Source organism: Ceratotherium simum, chromosome 7, assembly GCF_057802395.1.
Source record: "Ceratotherium simum simum isolate JZ-2026a chromosome 7, ASM5780239v1, whole genome shotgun sequence".
NCBI classification, from domain to species: Eukaryota; Metazoa; Chordata; class Mammalia; order Perissodactyla; family Rhinocerotidae; genus Ceratotherium; species Ceratotherium simum.
In genome coordinates, this window is record NC_141906.1 from 17,992,168 (window position 1) to 18,016,105 (window position 23,938).

Here is a 23,938-nt window from a genome sequence, read left to right on the forward strand (position 1 = left end):
TACTATAAGCAAAAACACAGAGATGGAAAAGTATGGAAATTTGCACTAAGAAAATACATTAGTCTGGTATTAGGAGTTAAGATTACAAAGATTTAAATGACCAATTGTAGCTTGTCTTGAATGCTAACCTAAGGAAACTGATTTTTAATCAGTGGGCAGTGAGCAGTCACTGAATGTCTCTGAACTGGAAGGTGACACGAGTGCTATCATTTAAGATGACTGAAGATAATTCTAACAGGAGTATGCAGGGTCAATTTGGACTGAGACAGGAAACAAAAAAGAGTATTTAGTAGTGTAGATGAAAGCCAACTCAAGTTTCCTTTGCCACTCTCCCATGCAAAATTGATCAATGCCTCCTCTGCACTCATAGCAAATTTATAATACACTACTTAAAACATGTTAGTGTAATTATTTGTTGACACATCTGTCTCTACAACTGGACTGTGAGATCCTTGAAGCAGAAGTCACGGTACCACCAAACTTCCTGATCAGGGGCCTATCACTCTATCTGCTTCATAATCTCTGTTAACATTGGGGTGTATATCCTTCCACTCCTTTCTCTTTCTATAGACATGTTTTCTTCTTTTCCAAAAATTAGATTACAAAATATATACGATTTTATATAGTGCTTTTTTTCATTAAAAAATACAAGATGAATATCATTCCATTCAGTAAATACTGGAAAATTTTCTGTATCGACACGATATTATGATAGTCACCTTACATGAATTAAAAAAAAAAACTAATTAAATTACATTAAGCAAACTTTAGGATAAGTAAATGTTGAATCCAGAACCAAGGCAACGGGACAAAGAGGGATCCAATCATTGAGTTGCACACAGGCTCTTAATGTAGTTGGTATAGTTTTGCTTATGATATTAAAGATAGTTCCAGGATTTAATATACTCATCAATGACAACAACAACAATAATGACTACAATATTATTAGCAGCTTAAGAGAAGATGCTTTAAGTCTAGGATTTTACCATATCAGCAGTATTGATTCCATTTCCCCACACCAAATCAAAGGTTCCATTTATGTAGCCTACTTTGTTGGCCACATCTTCAAAGAGCTTTCTGAGTGGAGTAGAAGCTGGTAAATTTAAAGTGATCCGTTCATTCACTGTCTTTGAATTAGTAGTATCTTGTATTATACATAAAACTCTAGGTTCTTCAGCAGCATTTTCTATCTGAAATAATAAAAAAAAAAAACATATTATTTATCTTTAAAGGAAAACAAAACAACTATAATTAGCCATATTTTCTATGATTAAATGTAAAAAAAAATCCCACAAAATATTATTTTCTCTGTGTTAGTATTACTATTTTATTGCGTCTGAAACACACTCTAATGAATATGTCAAACATATAAAGCAGTATATACGTTTGTTTTGGAAAACCTGGGGCATATTTAAGAATCAATAGTCATTCTTGTGGATGTTTGCTTTCACCTTTTAAGATTGTAAATCAACGGTCAACAAGCCATAAAGATAGTATACTTAGCAGTTTTCAGTTGAAAATAACAAAATCTGATCCTTAAAAATGTGTCATTACCAAGCTAGCACAGTCAAATCAAGCATTTCTGGGTCTCCTGAAGAAAGAGAAAGGGAACTGTGTAGAAATGCACTGAAGATTGTCTAGGACGGCAAAATTCGTAACTAAAGGACAGAGGCACCAGCCCTCCTGACCTTTATGCTGCTGTACCCATGGACCAGATGTCCAAAAAGCCCATTATCAATGTGTTGGGAGCTGACAAACTTATCCAAACAGATCAGCCAGCAGAGGGGGAGGGAAAAGCAAGGAAAAAAACTTTTCAATTACCAATGTAATTGGTAATGAGAGTCAGGGTCACAAATTATCCTTCCTACTTTTTCATCTAGTGCGTAACTCAGTAATTATCAGGACAAAAATTTTTAAAAGGAGACATTCTCAAAGAAGCTACACCCTCCCTCAAGCTGTTGAAGGACACTGCTTTTCATTTCCACTTTCCCCAAGGGTAATAAGCTCCATCAGACACTTTAGTGGAAGAAGTTCTTTCCTTCCTTCTCCTGTAATGCCTGACTCAATGAATGGCACCATTATCTACCAGCTGCTGAAATCAGAGGTGAGCATTTCCTGTCTCCTCCCTCTTATTCACCTCACACATTCTATCAGTTCTACCTTTTGAATATCTCTTGAACTACCCCCTTTCTCTTTATTCCTGTCTGCAGCAATCAGAATCTTACACCGAGATTATGGCAATAGGTTCCTGAGAAGTTTAACTTCTTCCAATCTTGTCTTCCTTCAATCCAAAATAGTATTTTAATATGGAAATTCGACTGTGTAAATCTCTTGCTTTCCATCAAAGTCAAGTCAGCAGTCATTTAACTGGGGGACCTCTCACCATCCCCATAATAGACTTTTCAGAAATATGAACTGTACAAACTGGTGCTGTATATAAGAATTCATTTCTTTCCTTGTGTTTTTACAACAATATCAACCTCAACCTTTTATTGATTCTATATTATCCATTTTTAAATAAGAATAATTATATTATGATTGACTAGTATTAAAGACAGGATAGCCACAAGGTTTTTTTGTTTGTTTGTTTGGGTAATACAACTACAGACATGTGCTGTATGATGACGTTTCGGTCACCAATAGACTGCATACACGACAGTGGTCTCATATGATTAGTATCATATAGTCCAGGTGTGTGATAGGCCATACCATCTAGGTTCGTGTAAGTATATTCCACGATGTTCACACAATGATGAAATCGCCTAACGATGTATTTCTCAGAATGTATCCCTTGTATAATTTGTTTCTACCATATACAATTTTAGGTCTGCAAAAGATTATTTAAATTAAGGTAACCCAATTAATTTAGAACAGAAATAAATTGCTAAAGAATTATAATGTTTAAAACAGATTGGCTAGCACTATATTTCAGACAAATCAAACTAATTACCAACAATAATCCACAAAAATGAAAAGGAAAATACATTTCTATAAAATAAATAGGATAACCAAAAAAGCATTACTAATACACTTCTCAGAAAGGAAAAAAATCCTTCACCTATAAACTTAAGGGGCTACACTGACATATGTAATGGATTGTTTTACATATTTTAATTCCAAACTGGGAACATAAAATGGACCTTTTTTAAAACTGTGGTTTACAATAAAAGAGTGAGCAACTCAAAATAAATTTCAACTACAAAAGATCCACTTTTATAAACAGTATACTTCAGAGGAAGATCCTAGTTTCCAGGTATAAAATATTATAGTGGTCAGATTTTAAACCTTCAGATAGGTTGGAGTTGATGGTTCAAAGAAGATGACCCTACCTAAGAATTCAGAAATCAGAAGTGCTGACATAGTAGTATACATTAAGAATGGTGATTTGCCAACATCGTATGCCTAGACATTAGCAGTTCCTGGTTCTTTCCCTAAATATGTGAGCACAAGCCTCCTATCCTTCTACCCAAAAATGTGGGGAAATTACCCCCAATGGCAACTCATCTGAAGACTAAGTGTACTATAGTAAACACAAAATTTAATCTCATGAATGCCTTCTATTCTTTTTAATAACCATAGCTTTCTTTTTTGTGCATTGCATGTGAGTAATTTCACTCCTTTTTTTTTTTAAACAGAAAGATTATAAAGGAAAAAGTGGAAATCATTCATAATCTCACAACACACAGATAACTATTAACATTTTGGTGTATATCCTTCCAAATATTTTTCCTATACACACACAGACATATGCATGCACACTTTTTAAACACAAACACTGGGTTAGGATATACATGCTGTTTTGTAACTTCTTTCTTTACTTATAAATATATCATGTAATCTTTCCCTGTCAAATTTTTTTTAACTCATCATTTTAACAGTTGAATAGTATTTTATTACATGGACTAATAATCATTTGTCCCATCAATTTTATTTTACTGACTCTTAGGCTAGACTTTATTACACTTCAGAAATAATTCTGTGAAGAACACCTACATAAAACTTTCTGCACTTTTCTGTTTCTTTAAAATTCCTATAAGCAGAATTTCTGGGCCAACCACATTTTACTCTTGAATTCAATTCTAGGATAATTTAATTAAACAAACAAAAAGCTCTGCTCTTCTTTAAAGCTCTAAGATAGCCACTTGTAAATCCCATTACTTTATATCCAAACTTCTGGCCCATTCTTTATTTCTAATTTAATCTAACATGTGGTTATCATCCACGAACTGCAACTAAATTTTTGATATCACTACTGCCAACACTAATTACACTGAGGTGAAATCTCTCTCCTCCCTCCAACTCCCCAATTTGGAAACTGCTAAGAAAAAAAATTTTTTTTTCAATTCTAAGATATCATCAATTAGGTGTACCAATAATTTTATAACAGCTTTTCAAGAGAAAAAAAATCTCTACAATATTATATTAAACATGCAGATTTCTAAAACATTTAAATGTAAAAAGGTGTTTCGTAGAATTGGAAATGTAGGGTAGCTATCTTTCTTCTTAATTTCTTTGGAGCTCTACTCCTGATTGATCCTACCTATGCCCAAAGGAAAAAGCAGTATCATCTTGAGGTGATTAAAGATGGCTAAAAATTCTTTGCCACTCTTTTTCTCTTCCCTCTTCCCACAAACCTAGGCTGGCCTTGTGACCAGCTAGGAGCAAGAGAATGTGATAGAAGTGATACCGTGTGATTTAAGGTGGATTTTAAGAAATCAGCAGCTTCCGCTTTTGCACCCCTTGGAACATTCCCTCTTATAAGCCAGCCACCACAAAAGAAACCCAGTTACCATAACATAAAAAAAAAAGAAACCCAGTTACCCTGGGGCCACCATGCTGTGAGGAAGCCCTCACAATCCACACAGAGAGAAAGCAGCTACTTAGTGGAGCACAGAGATGCCTGACATGTGAGAAAAGCCTTCTTGAATATTCCATCCAAAGCCAGGCACCACCCAAATGGAGCCAAGTAATGATCCCAGATGATGCCACGTGAAGCAGAAAAACTGACCAGTTGAGCCTTTGCCCAAATCCCATCCCACAGAATTGTGAGCAAATAAATTAGTTGTTTTTTTAAGCCACTAAGTTTTAGGGTAGGCTGTTCCATAGCAATAGATAACAAAAACACACCTAAATACATTTAAGCACACGCAAGCTCCAATTGGGAAGGATGTGGTAATGGTAGTGTTAGTGATGGGGGAGGGTGTCCATTTAAGTATTACACCCAACATTAAGGTAAGGTATCTGAGGACACATCATAATTTAGGGAAAGGAGCACAATTTTTGAGTCAAAAGAGTTCTATGATGAATAAGAGAAAACAAGTGCAAAGTTTTAGAAAACCTTAAAGCATGTTCCACTAGGCAAAACATTTAATATACCTTTGGTGTGCTATTAGAGGGGCACAAAGTTCTCCCCACAGAAAATCTAGCCAAGTACAAAAAAGGCATAAAGCATGAAATTAAAACTACTTATTTTATGGACAACTCAGAGCAATATTACACTTGTGAGAATAAGGGAAAAGTCAACAGCAGTTATATTAACACTGGTGTATGCGAAGAGAGTGTTCCGTCTGTGTTTGTCTGTGCTCACTGAGGAAACAAAGCTAGATTTCCTAGCAAAGTCTGAAGAAAGAATTCTTGAAAAAACAAAGTAAAAAAAGAATAAAACCATAGTCTTTATTTACAAAAGGTAAAACGTATAAGGATAAAAATATTGAAGACATATTTTTCTTCCAGAAAGGTTCCCTGCTAGGAACACTTAGAAGAGGTCGACATAGTTGTTCTGTCTAAGATATCTCAGAGCCTGCTAAAGGCATGTTTGGTTGCCTAAGAGGTCATTTTGTCTCCTTTTCTCGGCATTCCTAATAGGTCTAACTTCAAATCTGAGTTCTCTGAAGTTAACATCATAATTTTTGTTTCATAAAAATTACTTCCTGGTGTTTTGTATTAAAAAACACAAAACAAAGTGTACAATTGATGCTATATATTTAGAATGGCATTAGCATGTAGAAAACAACTTAATATCAAATATAATCCAAAGTTATCAAGATTCAGATTTTTTAAGAGAAAAAATTAAGACAAAGAATTTTAAAACATTATGAAGGGACCCCTTAACCTCTAAATTTAATAGTCAACCCATTTTTCTCTCAAGACTTTCTTCTTTTCAACTTAATTACAAAGAATAATATTACAGTTGCAAACTTAAAAATACACACACCAGGGGCTGGCCCAGTGGCGCAGTGGTTATGTGCGCGTGCTCCACTGCGGTGGCCGGGGGTTCGCAGGTTGGTCCCGGGCGCGCACTGACGCACCGCTTGTCAAGCCATGCTGTGGTGGCATCCCATATAAAGTAGAGGAAGATAGGCACAGATGTTAGCCCAGGGCCGATCTTCCTCAGCAAAAAGAGGAGGATTGGCATCAGATGTTAGCTCAGGGCTAATCTTCCTCACAAAAATCAAAAATAAAAATACCCACATCACACACAAGTAAGTCCCTTTTATCTACTTCATGATACAGGAGCTGCTATGAGCTAAGAAATGTGCCTTAGCACATTACCCTTCTGGATACCCATAGTTCATGGTGAATATACTGCTATACATTAAAAAAGAGAATTGATGGTGTGACTATTTTTGCTGATCAAAATTTATCAGCCTCATTCAGACCGTGCTTTTTACTCTAACAAGCGACAATTCCTGGAGTAGAGATGGGGGTCCTAACGTACATGAAAACAAGGATTATTTTATATTTAAGATCCTCCCTCCCCTCCACTCCGACTGCCCCAGCAAACTCTGATGTTATATGATCTTTTTCTGAGTGATTTCTTGCCACAGATCACTTGGAGAGGATAGAAGAGATTAACGGAAGAACCTTGGGGAAAAAACTTAGAGCTGAAGGGACCTGAGGAAAATGAGTTATTAAGTAAAGGGTAGAATGGGATGCTACATCACAGGAAAATTTAGGTTTGTAGCATATACGGCCTGTCAGGAAGGTAATAGTTTTATTTAATTCTTCAAATAAGATTTCTGGGGTTTGACTCTACATTATTAAATGATTTAATCCCAACACTATTATTATTTCAGAAAATATCCATAAAAAAGAGACAACTAATATACTCGAAGTCAAAACAAAGAGTCCTGTGGTTTTTATATCAGTTTTCCCCCTCAATCACTTGTTAAAAAACAAGGGATTATGAGACACATAGTCTTTTAAGGTCACTTTCTTATTATTAAAATCATGTAGAAATAAAATAGCCAAACAAGCATAAAACTTAAGACATGCCTTGTTATTAAATAAAAATACTAACATGCTGTTACTTGCTCTGCTGATTATCACACTAAAGCAATTACATCAGCAGTCTACCTGTAAAAATTTCTTCTTCATTTCATCAAAGATATTTTGTCTGCATCTCCAAAACACATCCTATGGTATATAAGAACAAAATGAGTTACAAATTATTTCTTTAAAATAAAGAGGTAAGACAGTGAAATGAGAAAAATTAACCGAAAGACATTTTTGCAACAAAATATGTATTAAAGTATTATCACGTCATCTAAGATTTTATTCATAAATTACATTTGTAATTTTTATTTTAGGCCTCAATTACTCCTGTAAGGTTACTGAAAATCTGTGCTATAGTGATAAAGAATAATATTAAAATGGAAAACAACCACATTTTAACAAAGAGTGATAGCTTAAGAATTGTGTATAAATCAAATGTTCTAAGTCACATAATATTTTTTCCCAGTTTTATTGAGATATAATTGACATATAACATTGTATTAGTTTAAGGTATACAACATAATGATTTGACACATGACTATAGTGTGAAAATATCACCACAATAAGTTAATATCCATCATCTCATAGAGTTACCAGTTTTTTTCCTTGTGATGAGAACTTTTAAGATCTACTCTCTTAGCAACTTTCAGATACACAATACAGTATTGTTAACTATAGTCACCACGCTGCACATTACATCCCCAGAACTTATTTATCTTATAACTGGAAGCTTGTACCTTTTGACCCCCTTAACCTATTTCTCCCACCCCCACTCCACTGCTGCCTCTGGCAACCACCAATTGTTCTCTGTTTCTATGAGTTCAGTTTTTTTAGATTCCACATATAAGTGAGATCATACAGCATTTGTCCTTCTCTTTCTAGGTCATAAAATATTTTGAGTCCATTAACGGAACTCTGCAGGGAAACCAAGAGATCCCTGATTTTGCTACTTTATAAATTTGGATTTTCCACATGATACATATTCTTAAAGTAAGGCTGCTTAACATTACCCCCATAACTATTTTCTTTAATATAAATCTCTTCCATATTATGAGATAAACTTATTGTAACAATTAAGAAAATGCAGAAATATATAAAAGGAAATAAAAATAACCTATAATCAAGAGATAATCTCTTGAAAAAATCTTGGTTTTACCTCATTCTACACTTTTTCTGTACAAATTTTGCTTTCCCCATCTCTTTAATTAATAAAAAGACAGACTAACATATTGTTTCAAAAGGTGGTTTTTATTACTCACAGTAACTTGGATACTATTCTACATCAATAAAAAAAATTTATATTATTTGCTTTTACGATAGAAATTATTTCTATTATAATAGCAACACATAGCTTTTTAAAAAGCAACTCTAATATAACCCCTGTAACAATTATTAACAATTTGGTATACATCCTATCAGATCCCTCTCCATTCTATGTATATATTTATTATATAGATTATTAATTATTAACCAAATAGGATCATTCTGTACACCATTATTTGAATTCTCTCCTTGTTCCTCAACACTCATTCATCTTTCTGTGCCCAAAACATTTAGTTTAAACACTGCAGTGTTCCAAGGGCCGGCCATAGTGGTGTAGTGGTTAAGTTTGGCATGCTTTGCTTCGGCAGCCCGGGTTTGCGGGTTCAGATCCCAGGTGCAGACCTACACCACTCGTCAGCTATACTGTGGTGGCAATCCACACACAAAATAGAGGAAGACTGGCACAGATGTTAGCTCAGGGCTAATCTTTCTCAGGCAAAAAAAAAAAGGATGATTGGTGACAGATGTTAGCTCAGGGCAAATCTTCCTCAGCAAAAAAAACCCAAAAACAAAAAACAACTCCACTGGTCTGTTACATAGACAAATCATACTTTACTTAACTAATCTGCTACTAACAGGCATTTAGGTGTCTTCAAATTTTCACTAGTTTTGCTTATTTGTACATTTTTTTTCCTGAAGATAATTTTCCAAGGAAAGAATACTAGATCAAAGGTTATGTACTCATTTTTAGGATTTTTGACACATGGTGCCAAAAGGCTGACTCTCTCTTTCACAAATAAGAATTGAACTACAACTACCTGTCAAACACTGTTCTAGGTGCTGAGAAAATAGCAGTGAGGAAAGCCCCTGCCCTCAAGGAGCTGACACTGCACAGTGGGAACTCAATCATAAACAAATCTAAAGCATCAGGCATCCACCAGCCTCAGAACCTCCACAGTTCTGTTCACTGTATCTGGAATGCTCTTCTCCTGGATCTCCTCACCCTCTTTGCTCAAATATCATTGTTGTGACTTTAAAATACGCCCACAAATTCTTTGACATGCCTCCAGCAAGAACCAGAATCTAATTCCAGTCCTCTTAACTATGGGCCAGCCTTACTGGCTTCCTGTGATACACAACATGACTTCCAAGGCTGGGTTAGAAAAGGCAATACAGCTTCCTCCTGGCTCTCTCTCAGACGCTTGCCCTTGGAACCTGGCCACTATGCTGTGTGAGAGCCAAGCAGCCACATGGAAAGGTCATGTGTAGATGTTCCAGCCACAGCCAAAATGAAATCCCAGCTGGCAACCAGCATCAACCACCATACATGTTGAGTGAGAAAGCATTCAGATGATTCCAGCCCCTGGTATTTCAGCTGCCCCAGCTGATGCCTAGCAAAGCAGAAACAAGCTGTCCCAGCCCAGCCTTGCCCAAACTGCACATCTGTGAGCAAAAGTCACTAAGTCTGGGGGCAGACTATTATATAGCAAAAGATAATCAGAATAGTCAATTTCTCAATCTGGTCCTTCTCTCACCATGCTATTTAAAATTACAATCCTCTTGGTACTCTTCATCTCTCTTCTTTGCTTCAGGTTTCTCTATAGTACTTATAGCCACCTGATATATTTGTTTACATTTTGCTTGTTTATTGTCTATCTCCAAAAAATCTCCACTATGAGCCAAGACAAAATAGGAGACTGGACTTACCCTCCCCACCTTAAACAACTAAAAATCTAGACAAAATATATGAAAGAACAGTTTTCAAATATTAATCAACAGGCAACATAGTACAGTGATCCCTGTGAAAGCAGAAACAAACAAGGCAAGCCACCTTGCAGGCTGCAGTTCAGGGAAGGTGAAGCCAGGTAGAGTCCAACAATCTCCCTGAGTCGAAGAGATGGGCTGGGGAGTTCAAGAGGCCCAATTCAGCTAGAATTTACAGGGCAGAATACTGAAGAGAAGAAAGCTGTATAAAAAGCAAGCTCCAGAGATCTGTAGAGCGGTCCTCCTTGAGTATTCAGCTGAGCGCTCATCAGAATATGCATGTGAAGAAATTATCTAAGGCAGGGGAAAGAATCATAGGAAAGAATCCCTGGAGCTCACTTCAGTTCCCACCAGTCAGACTGAAAAAAATCTCATAATACACAGGGCATCAGATCAGGGTACTCAGAAGAGTACCGTCCCAGTAGTGGGACCAAATTAGGCCTAGTCTAAAGGCTACTGTGGGCCAACCTTACAAAGCTTAAAAGCAAGCTTCAAAAAGACAAACTGTTTACAAGTAAATTAACTGCATCTCAGAACAGACCTCAAGAATATTTACAGGAATAAAAAATACCCAGCACCCATTCAAGGTAAAATTCACAATGTCTGGCATCCAATTGAAAATAAACAAGCATAGGGCTGGCCCCGTGGCTTGGCAGTTAAGTGCGCGCGCTCCACTACTGGCAGCCCAGGTTCGGATCCCAGGCGCGCACCGACGCACCGCTTCTCCGGCCATGCTGAGGCCACGTCCCACATGCAGCAACTAGAAGGATGTGCAACTATGACGTACAACTATCTACTGGGGCTTTGGGGAAAAAAAACGAGGAGGGTTGGCAATAGATGTTAGCTCAGAGCCACTCTTCCTCAGCAAAAAGAGGAGGATTAGCATGGATGTTAGCTCAGGGCTGATCTTCCTCACAAAAAAAAAGAAAAAAAAAAGAAAGAAAGAAAATAAACAAGCATGCAGAAAAACAGGAAACTATCACCTATAATGAGGAGAAAAATCAATCAATGATAACTAACCCAGAAATAATACAGATGATAGAATTAGTAGATGAGTACATAAAAAATTTATAACTATATTCTATATTTCAAGAAGGTAGAGGAGAGTATATTAAGAAAAAACATGAGAGATATAAAAAAAGATCCAACTCAAATTTCTAGAGATGAAAAGTACAATATCTGAGATGAAATATACAATAGATGGGATTAACAGATTAAGTAGCACTAAAGAAAAGATTAATGAACTTGAAGACACAGCAATAAAAATTATCAAAAATTAGACACAGAGAGAAAAAACTTAAAAAAGGAGCAGAAAGTGGGACAACTTTCTTGTTAGAAACCATGAAGGCCAGAAGAAAGTTGCACAATATTTTTCAGGTGCTTACAGAAAATAACTGTTAACTCAGAATCCTATAACCAAAAAATTGTCCTTCAGGAATGACCCAGGAATTGCTTTAGTAATCAAGTAGAATTCAAGACATTCTCAGATGAAGGAAAACTAAAAGAATTTGTCTCCAGTAGAATTACCCTAAAGGAATGGCTAAAGGAAGTTCTCTAAATAAAAATGAAATGATCAAAGAAGGAGCCTTAACACATCAGGAAGAAAGAAAGAATATAGTAAGCAAAATATGGCTAAATACAATACACTTTTCCTTCTCCTCTTGAGTTTTATTAAATGTTTGACAGTTGAAGTAAAAATTAAAAGACTGCTTCATGTGGTTATAAATGTATGTAGAGGAAATATTTAACATAATTATATTATAAACAGTGGAGGGAAAAGGGACATAAAGGGAGGTAAGGTTTCTGCATTTCAATTGAACTAGTAAAACAATGACACTGGTAGACTCTGATAAGTTGGTATATATAATGTAATACCCAGCAGAACCACTAAAAAAGCTATCACAAAAGGATACAATCAAAATCACTATAGATAAATCAAAAGGGAATTAAAAAAATGTTTAAGTAACTCACAGGAAGGCAAGTAAAAGACAACAGAAAACAGAAAACACAAAATAAAATGGTAGACAAACTCTTAACATATTAATCATTACATTAAATATGAATGGTCTAAATACATAAATTAAAAGACAGACGTTGGCAGAGTTGATTAAAAAAATATGACCCAACTATATTGCTACCTCTAAGAAACTCACAACACACAGAGATATACAAACATATATAATACATATTATTTCAAATATATGATATGTAAAAAATATTTTTACATAAGTTTATATATAACATATTTCATGTAAAATATTTTATATGAAAGTAAAAGGATGGAAAAAAATATACCATGAAATCATTAATCAAAAGAAAGTAGGAGTTACTTTTAAAAATTAATCAGATAAAGTAGACTTCAGAATAAAAACAATGATCAGAAACAGAGAGGAACATTATATAATGATAAACGGGTCCATCTACAAAGAAGACATAGCAATACTAAATGCATATGAATCAAACAACAAAGCTGCAAAATATGTGAAGCCAAAACTGATAAAACTGAAAGAATTAAATAAACCTACAATTCCAGTTAGGAGATTTCAACACCTCTTTCTCAACAACTGCTAGAATAAATACACAGAAAATCCACAAGGACACAGAAAAACCCAACAACACCATCAACCAATAGGATCTAATCAACATTTATAAGACATTCCAACCAACAAGGACAAAATATACATTCCCTTCAAATGACCATGGAACATATACCAAGACAGACCATATGCTGGGCCATGGAACAAACTTCAACAAATTGAAAAGAACTGAAATCATATAGAGTGTGTTCTCTGATCGCAACGGGATAACAGAAGATCTAAGTAAATGGAGACATATCGTGTTCTTACATTGGAAGACTCAACACAGTAAAGATGTCAATTCTTTCCAAATATACAGTTTTAAAGCAAGTCCTATCAAAATCCCAGGAAGATCTTTTTGAAGATACAGACAAGATTATTCTAAAATTTATATGGAAAGGCAAAAGATAAAATAGCTAAAAGGATAAAGTGGAAGGATTCAGTCTACCCAATTTCAAGACTTATTATATAGCTACAGTAATCAAGACTATGTGGTACTGGTAGAGGGAAAGACATATAGATCAATGAAACACAACAGAGATCCCACACAAATATGCCCAACTGATCTTTAACTAGGTATGAAAGCAACTCCATGGAGCAAAGACAGTCTTTTCAACAAATGGTGCTGGAACAATTGGACATCCATAGGCAAAAAAAATAATCCTCAACCTAAGTGTCTCACCTTATGCAAAAATTAACTGAATATGGATCATGAACTTAAATGAAAACTATAAAACTTGTAGAAAAAAAATAGGAGAAAAATTTCCAGAGCTAAGGCTAGGCAGAGTTCTCAGACTTGACATCAAAAGCATGATCTATAAAAGGAAAAATTGATAAACTGGATTTCATCAAAATTAAAAATGTCTACTTTGCAAAGACCCTATTAAGGATGAAAAGACAAGCTACAGACCGGGAGAAAATATTTCAAACCACGTAACAGACAAAAGGCTAGCATCTAGACTATATAAAGAACTCTGAAAACCTAACAATAAAAAAGCAAACAATTAGAACATAAGGCAAAATCATAAGGGACATTTCAATGAAGAGCATAAACAGATGACAAATAAGCACATGAAAAGACTTCCAACATCACTAGCCAACAGGGAAATGCAAATTAAAACCACAGTGAGATATTACCACACACCTATCAGAATGGCTAAAATTAAAAATAGTGACAACACCAAATGCCGGCAAAGATGTGGAAAAACTGGATCTCTCATACTTCCCTGGTGGGAATGTAAAATGGTACAGCTACTCTAGAAAAGAGTTTGGTAATTTCTTAAGAAACAAAATACGCAACTACCACACAACCCAGCAATTGCACTCTTCAACATTTATCACAGAGAAATGAAGAATTATTCACACAAAAATCTATACATGAATTTTTAAAGCAGCTTTATTCACAATAGCCCCAAACTACAAAGAATCCAGACATCCTTCAACAGCTAAATGGTTAAACTGTGGTACATCCACACTATGGAATATTATCAAACAATTAAAAGGAACAAACCTTTGATACTTGCAACAACCTGGATGAACTTACAGAGAATTATATGTTAAGTTTAAAAAGCCAAGTCCAAAAGACTGCATACAGTAAGATTCCATTTATACATTTTTGAAATGACCAAGCATAGAAATGGAGAACAGATTAGTAACTGCCAGGGATTAAAGAGGGGCTGGGAGTGGGAGGGAAGTGGCTGTGCTTATAAAAGGGCAACATGAGAGATCCTTGTGGAGATGAAAATGTTCTGTATCTTGACTGTATCAATGTCAATATCCTGGTTGTGATATTGTACTATAGTTTCACAAGCTGTTACTATTGGGGGAAACTTGATAAAGAACACATAAGGTTTCTTTTTTACTTCTCACAACTACAGGTGAATATACAATTATCTCAAAATAAAAAGTTTAATTTAAAAAATAGTAAGTCTGCTTATCCTACTACTCTTCCACCTCTCTTTCCTAGAGACTGAAAGAGGATTCCCTACTTTAAACCTTGGAGCTGAGTGTGGGTGGGAGGTGGAGTGGGGGTGGTACTCCTGAGCATAGGTAGCCACAAGCTGGCCCTCATGCTCATTTGCAGCCCCAACTCACACTGACTGGGTATGAAAAATGTCATACCCACTGACTGGGTATGGGTATGAAAAATCCCAAGCCAAGAATTACATTGAAAATGGTTCTAGAATAGTAGTGTTCCCAGGTACCTCGTAGAAACAATCAAAAATTTTTTCTGGAAGAACTCATCTGTATCCCAAAGCTCAAATAATTTCCATAAAAATTATTTTCATAATTACAAGATAAACAACCAGCTCAAAATTCCTTTTAAGAAAAAATCACTAAACACATAAGGAAAAAGGCATCATGAGTGAGAGTCAGCAGAGAATAAAATACAGCAGATGACACACAGCTAATAATTGGAACTATCAGTCACATTATAAAATAAATATATTTAATAAGCTTCAAGAAATAAAAAAGAGCTTTGAAATTATGAGTGGATGTTAATTAGCAATTAGAAGGCTTTTAAAAGCACCAAACAGAATTCCTAGAAAAGAATAAAATAATAGAAATCAAAAACATGAAGTTTACCACTGTATTTAAAATATTTGAAAAAAGAATTAATGAACTCCACAATAGAACCAAAATTTTCTAAACTTTTAGTGACATAGAGATGTAAAACATTAGGGCATTAAGAGACATGAAGGATACAGTAAGACGATCCAATATACATTCAATAGAAGAGAGAGAGAACGGAAGTAGAGGGGACATTTAAATGGCTAAGAACTTTCAAGAACCAATGAAAGACATCAAATCTCAAGCAAAGTAAATGAAGAGTTCAAACACAGCCAGCGAGAAATGACAGATTACCTTAAAGTAAACAATAACTAGACTGACAGCTGATTTCTCAACAGCAAAAATAGAAGCAGAAGACTAGAGCATGATACCTTTAACATTCTAAAAAAAATAACTGCTAGCCCAGAATGCTAATATCCAGCAAAAACGTCTTTCAGGATTGCAAAAACAGAGATTTCTCTGATCAGTAGGTCCTCATTAAAGAACCTTAAAAAAGGTATTTTCCTTCTTCTCTACCAGTTCTTATGCCTAGGCACACAATGTTTTCTCTTGTCTAAGAATCTTTTCTGAGGGCTAAAATCCCAGTCAATGTCTGCCGACAACCACACGAGAGACTCCAAGACAGAACCACCCACTTGAGGCAGGTCAGTTCACAGGTCTGTAAGAGGCTGGTATCCTCATCATCACAAGAAGGCTGCAAAAGCTTGAGGCATCAGATGCTCTTAGAACTTCACCGAAGGATAGGATTTTTTCCTCTGCTGTCTTCCTGTTTATATTATCAAAAATTACATTTCACAGTAACCTCTCAAAAAAAAAAAAAAATGTACTACAGGCAGAAAGAAAAGTGATCCTAGAGGGAAGGTAATGAATTCGGATCTAGCCACTTAGCCTACTGACAGTGATGCATACCTCAGTTCTACTGAACAACTACTGTAGCACCCCAATAATAAGCACCATAATCATGTTCACCATGAAGATGACTTTCTGGTAAAAATACCGCCAGCTCTACAATGTCTAAACAATGAGCTCATATGTTGTCAGCTAATCAGAGGCATGGAGAGACTTTGCTTGTCGAATAGGGGATAGAGACTGTTCAAAGTATTGAACAAAGTATTTATTTTAAACAAAGAGTGAGATACAAAAAGAAATGAATAGCTACAAAACAAAATGGATCAAAGACCTAAATATAAGAACTAAAACTATAAAACTCTTAGAAGAAAACACAGGAGAAAATCTTCATGATGTTGGATTTGGCAAAGATTTCTTGGATATGATACCAAAAACAGAGACAACAAAAGAAAAAACGGATAAATTGGACTTCATCAAAATTTACAATTTTTGCGCATCAAAGGACGCTATCAACAGAGAAAAAACTATTCTTAACAGCTGCAAAATGTGTTTTGCTTTCCAGCACACATAGAACATATTTAAAAACTGACCTGATATTGGGCTTTACTATAAAGCCTACTATAAAGTAGGCCTCAAAAAATTTCAAAGGACTGGTATCATATAGAACACTTTCTTTCACTATAATGCAAGTCAATTAAATATCAGTAACAAAAAGGTAACTAGGAAAACCATATATAATTACAAAATTAAGAAACACATTAAATCACAGGTTAAAGAAGAAATAATGGAAATTAGAAAATATTTAGAACCAAATGATAATGAAAATATTACATATCAAAACTTGTACAGCGTACTGGGGGGGAAAACAGGAGAGTTTTCCAGCAGAACAGGTGAGCCTGCATGGGACGACACAGAGGTGCGATGAAGAGTGATCCTCCAAGAAGAACTCCAAAAACCTAGAGCTGAAAAAATAGCCAGTTCCCTGCTACTAATGGTGTTTGGGGCTGTGGCTGGTCCCCAGAAGCAGAAAACAAAACAACAACAAAACCTGTGCCATGTAGATAAAGCAGCAGAAGAGAAGTAAAAATTAATGAAATAGAAAACAGAAATACTGTAAAGAAAATTATCAAAGCCAAAAGCTGGTTCTATTAAAAAACAACAATAACAACAACAAAAACCCTAATGATAAACCACTAGTAAGACCAATCCCCCAAAAAAGAAGGCAAAAAATATTATGAATAAGGGGAGATAACTATAGATACAGAAAAAAGATAAAAGAATGTCACAAGCAAATTTACACCAATATATTTGAAAACATAATGAAATGAATAAACTCTCAGAAAAATATAACTTATCAAACTCAAAACAAAAGAAAACCTCAATAGGGGCTGCCCAGTGAGAAGTTCCAGGGTAGAGAGGGTCAGCTGTGAAGTCCAACATCCAGGCCTGGAAGGAGGCAAGTGAGGCCTGGGTAAAGGGGTAGGCTTTGAAGACAGAGGCCAGCCAACAGAGCGCAGGATGATGATGCTCAGCAGCTTGAGCAAGACTGAGTGGGAAAAGGAAGAGGATAGAGCAGACGTGAACCATGAGAATATCTGAAGTATCCTGCATTGTCTAATATAGTAGCCTCCTGGAGCCTTGGATATGTGGTGAGTCCAAACTGAGCTGCACCGTAAGTGTAAAATACACACTGGATTCCAAAGACTTCGTGTGATAAAAAGAATGTTAAATATCTCATTAATAATGTTTATACTGATTACTTGTTTAAATGATAATATTTTGGATATATCGGGTTGAATAAAATATATTATTAAAATTTTAAAAAAAAGAGAGTGATGTCAGCATTATGGCGGAGTGAGCTTGCCCCATTGAACTCTCCCCCTCTAAGACACAACAAAAAGGACAGTCATATTCCAACAGAAGCTATTCACACAACACAGGAGATGTGTGAGGCACCCAGGCAGCTGTACACCCGAGGACTGAGGTGCTGGAATCCCCAGAGTACATGGAAGGAGGTAAGAGGAGCTCCCTTGCTTCCCCAAGGACTGTGACCCAGAGATTGAGACCATGCAGCTCTCAGAGGAGGGGGAGCGGCGGCTCGCCACATGCAAACCAGCACTCTCCAAGACCCATCACAGCCCGAGGGGATCCCCCTACAGAGGGAGCGGAACTGTTGCGAGGGTAGTTTCAACAAGCTAGCCCCTCAGGAGAGCAGAGAGCGACAGCGAGGCAAGGCGAGAAACCTCTGAGATTGGGGAGGCGAAAGTAAGTGCCCCTCCCCCACCCGGCCCAGCCAACTCGGGCTTCAGCACAGTGGTGCTTCAGCTCAGCCTCGTCCCCAGAGGCAGGGGCCCCCAGGCGCCTGGGACCCACCAGCAGGGGCAGCATGACCATGCCTCACCCACACAGGCAGCGGCTTCCAGGTGCCTGGTCCGACCAGCAACAGGGTGAGCCTGCACCCCCACACCAGAGGCAGCGGCAGCAGCAGCTCAGGCCCCACCAGGCCACAGCCGCAGCTGCTCCAGCTGGACCAAGCCACGGCCCCAGATTCCCCGGCTCCACTGTGCCACAGCCCCAGCTCCTTTGGCTTAACCGCCCACTCTCCCCCGGCTCCAGCTGCTTCGGCTTGGCCTGTGCTTAGGCTCCACTGACTTGGTGCCAGCAACTTCAGCCCACCGCACTCCAGTTCCAGCTTCTTTGGCCCAGCGGCGCTCCAGCTCCTCCTTCTTCGGCCCAGCGGCACTCCAGCTCTTCCTTCTTCGGCCCACTGCACTCCAGTTCCAGTTTCTTTGGCCCAGCGGTGCTCCAGCTCCTCCTTCTTCGGCCCAGCAGCACTCCAGCTCTTCCTTCTTCGGCCCAGCGCACTCCAGTTCCAGCTTCTTTGGCCCAGCAGTGCTCCAGCTCCTGCTTCTTTGGCCCAGTGGCACTTCAGCTGCAGCTGCTTCAACCCACTTGCACCCAAGCCCCAGCTGCTTCAGCCTAGCAGCCGTCTCCAGTCTCAGCTGTTCCCACGCTCCAGCTCCAGCTGTTCGAACACTTCCCTCCCAGCAGCCTCCACTCAGCCACACCTCAGATCAGCCAGGGGCCAACGAGAGTGCCCGCAGATTGAGGCGGGCCAGAAGACACAGCCCTTGACCCCCACCCAGCAGCAGCAAGAGGAAATTGCGACCATATATTTTTACTATGAGGAAAAGTAAGCCAACACCGACAGGCACCATCCAAAAATATATTAAATGTCCAGACCAAAAGGAAAATGACAAGCACCCAGAAGTCAACCCAGAAAGCACAGAAATGTATAACATTAATGACAGAGAATTCAAAATAGCCATCATAAAAAAGCTTAATGAAATACAAGAAAACACAGACAGACAATTCAATGAAATCAGGAGTTTCTTCACAAAAGAAATTGAAACTCTAAAAAAAAAAAACCAATCAGAAATCTTAGAAATGAAAAATACAATAGAAGAAATAAAGACAAATCTGGAAGCCTTAAGCATCAGAGCTGACAATATGGAGGAAAGAATTAGCAATATTGAGGACAGCAATGCAGAAACGCTTCAGATGGAGGAGGAAAGAGAACTAAGACTAAAAAGAAATGAAGAAACTCTCCGAGAAATATCCAACTCAATTAGGAAATCCAATGTAAGGATTATAGGTATTCCAGAGGGAGAAGAGAGGGAAAAAGGAGCAGAGAACTTGTTCAAAGAAATAATATCTGAGAACTTCCCAAACCTGGGGAAGCAGCTGGAAATACCAGTGAATGAAATCAACAGATCTCCTAAATATATCAACATGAAAAGACCCCCTCCAAGGCATATAGCAGTAAAGCTGGCAAAAGTCAACAACAAAGAAAAAATATTAAGGGCAGCTAGACAAAAGAAAATAACAAACAAAGGATTTCCTATCAAGCTCTCAGCCTATTTCTCAATAGCAACTTTACAGGCTAGGAGAGAGTGGAACAATATATTCAAAATTCTGAAGGACAAAAACTTTCAGCCAAGAATACTCTATCCAGCAAAAATATCCTTCAGATATGATAGAGAAATAATAACTATCCCAGATAAACAAAAGCTAAGGGAGTTCATTGCCACAAGACCCCCACTACAAGAAGTGCTCAAGAAGGCCCTCATCCCTGAGGGAAAAAAGAGAAAGGGGATTCAAAGTTTTGAACAAGGAGGAAAATAGGTCGACAAAACCAGAAAAATTGCAGTCCTCTATCAAAATAGATTAGCAAACACATAATTACAAAACCGAAGATCAAGGAAAGGTAAGCACCAAGCATAAATATAACCTCATCATGTTAAACATGAACTCACAATACAAGAAGGAATAAGAGGTGACAACAATAACTTAGAAGGGGAAGAGGAAAGTGACCAAATCGACTCAGTCTAAGGGAATAAGAAGCCATCAAAAAATGGACTATCACATCCACGAGATTTTTATACAAACCTCAAGGTAACCACTAACCAAATAATCAGAACAGAATCACACACGATAAAGAAAGAGAAAACTAAGAGAACCCCCATACAGAACTACCAAATTAACTGGTAGTCCAAAACACACAGGACAAGAAACAAAAGAAATGCAAAAAAAAAAAAAAAAAAAGGAAAAAGAGTGATAAAATAACAACATCAAGCCCCCATATATCAATAATTACCCTAAATGTAAATGGACTGAACTCTCCAATCAAAAGACACACAGTGGTGGGATGGATTGAAAAACAAGACCCAACAATATGCTGCTTCCAGGAAACATATCTCAGCTCTAAAGACAAACACAGGCTCAGAGTGAAAGGATGGAAGACAATACTCCAAGCTAACAGCAAACAAAAGAAAGCAGGTGTTGCCATACTTATATCAGACAAAGTTGACTTCAAGATAAAACAGGTAATGAGAGACAAAGAGGGGCAATATATAATGATAAAAGGGACATTCCACCAAGAAGACATAACACTTTTAAACATATATGCACCCAATACAGGAGCACCAGGTACATAAAGCAACTATTAACAAACGTAAAAGGAGAGATTAACAACAACACAATAATAGTAGGGGATCTTGACACCCCACTCTCATCAATGGACAGATCATCCAGACAGAAAATCAATAAGGAAATAATGGACCTAAACAAAAAACTAGATGAGATGGACTTAATAGACATATATAGAGCACTCCATCCAAACACAGCAGATTACACATTCTTCTCAGGTGCTCATGGAACATCCTCAAGAACAGACCATATGTTGGGAAACAAGGCATGCTTATATAAATTTAAGAAGATTGAAATCATAACAAGCATCTTTTCAGACCATAATGCCATGAAGTTAGAAATCAACTAGAAAGAAAAAACCAGGAAAGTGACAAAGCTGTGGAGACTCAACAACATGCTACTAAACAACCAATGGATCATTGATGAAATTAAAGGAGAAATCAAAGCATATGTGGAAACAAATGAAAATGAAAATACACAGTACCAATTCATATGGGATGCAGGAAAAGCAGTCCTGAGAGGGAAATTCATAGCAATACAGGCCCACCTTAACAAACAAGAAAAAGCCCAAATAAGCAACCTCAAACTATGCCTAACAGAATTAGACAAAGAAGAACAAACAAAGCCTAAAATCAGGAGACGGAGGGAAGTAATAAAAATCAGAGCAGAAATAAATTAAATTGAAATTAAAAAAAAAACAGTAGAAAGGATCAATGAAACAAAGAGCTGGTTCTTTGAGAAGATAAACAAAATTGAAAAACCCTTAGCCAGACTCACCAAGAAAAAAAGAGAGAAAGATCAAATAAATAAAATTAGAAATGAAAAAAGAGAAATTACAACAGATACAAGAGATACCACGGAAATACAAAAGATTATAAGAGAATACTATGAAAAACTATATGGCAACAAATTGGACAATCTAGAAGAAATGGATAAATTCCTAGACTCATATAACCTCCCAAAACTGAATCAAGAAGAGATAGAGAACCTGAATAGACCAATCACAAGTAAAGACATTGAAACAGTAATCAAAAACCTCCCAAAAAATAAAAGTCCAGGACCAGATAGCTTCTCTGAAGAATTTTACCAAACATTCAAAGAAGACTTAATACCTATCATTCTCAAACTGTTCCAAAAAATAGAGGAAGATGGAACACTTCCCAACACATTCTATGAGGCCAACATCACCCTGATACCAAAGCCAGGCAAAGACAATACTAAGAAGGAAAACTACAGACCAATATCCCTGATGAACATAGATGCAAAAATCCCCAACAAAGTATTGACAAACCGAATACAGCAATACATTAAAAAGATCATACATCATGATCAAGTGGGATTTATACCAGGGACACAGGGATGGTTCAATATCCGCAAATCAATCAACGTGATACACCACATTGACAAAAAGAGGAATAAAAACCATATGATCATCTCAATAGATGCAGAGAAGGCTTTTGACAAGATCCAACATCCATTTACGATAAAAACTCTCAACAAAATTGGTATAGAAGTAAAGTACCTTAACATAATAAAGGCCATATATGACAAACCCACAGCCAACATAATACTCAATGGGGAAAAACTGAAAGCCATCCCTCTGAAAACAGGGACAAGACAAGAGTGCCCACTCTCGCCACTCTTATTCAACACAGTACTGGAGGTTCTGGCCAGAGCAATTAGGCAAGAAAAAGGAATAAAAGGAATCCAAATAGGCAACGAAGAAGTGAAACTCTCGCTGTTTGCAGATGACATGATCTTATATATAGAAAACCCTAAAGAATCCATTGGAAAACTATTAGAAATTATCAACAACTACAGCCAAGTGGCAGGGTTCAAAATCAACTTATAGAAATCAGTTGCATTTCTATATACCAACAACGAACTAACAGAAAGAGAACTCAAGAAGACAATCCCATTTACAATTGCAACAAAAAGAATAAAATATCTGGGAGTAAATTTAACCAAGAGAAAGACCTATACAATGAAAACTATAAGATATTATTGAGTGAAATCAATGATGACATAAAGAAATGGAAAAATATTTCATGCACTTGGATTGGATGAACAAACATAGTTAAAATGTCCATACTACCTAAAGCAATCTACAGATTCAATGCAATCCCAATAAGAATCCCAAGGACATTCTTCACAGAAATAGAACAAAGAATACTAACATTCATATGGCGCAACAAAAGATCCCGTATAGCTAAAGCACTCCTGAAAAAGAAGAACAAGGCTGGAGGCATCACAATCCCTGACTTCAAAACATACTATCAAGTGATAGTAATTAAAACAGCATGGTACTGGTACAAAAACAGACACAGATCAATGGAACAGAATTGAAAGTCCAGAAATAAAACCTCACGTCTATGGGCAGCTAATCTTTGACAAAGGAGCTAAGGACATACAGTGGAGAAAGGAAAGTCTCCTCAATAAATGGTGCTGGGAAAACTGGACAGCCACTTGCAAAAGAATGAAAGTAGACCATCTTCTTTCACCATACACAAAAATTAACTCAAAATGGATCAAAGACCTGAATGTGAGACCTGAAACTATAAAACTCCTGGAGGAAAATATAGGTAGTACACTACTCATCATCAGCCATAAAGGGATCTTTTTGAATTCCATGTCTACTCAGACTAGGGAAA

At 36.9% G+C, this 23,938-nt stretch overlaps 1 protein-coding gene across 3 annotated transcripts in view; it reads right to left on the bottom strand.

Moving 5' to 3' along the window:
* Positions 1–23,938, bottom strand: part of USP47 (ubiquitin specific peptidase 47) — a 118,051-nt gene that overhangs the window by 68,438 nt on the left and 25,675 nt on the right. For 2 of the 3 annotated variants that reach the window (XM_087433210.1, XM_087433209.1), the window contains exons 2-3: positions 7,357–7,416; positions 987–1,190 (exon numbers count right to left, since the gene is read on the bottom strand). In XM_087433210.1, coding sequence (XP_087289336.1) covers positions 987–1,190; positions 7,357–7,416 — 264 coding nt within the window. The remainder of the gene's footprint in view (positions 1–986; positions 1,191–7,356; positions 7,417–23,938) is intronic. The other variant, XM_087433211.1, reaches the window with a different exon arrangement.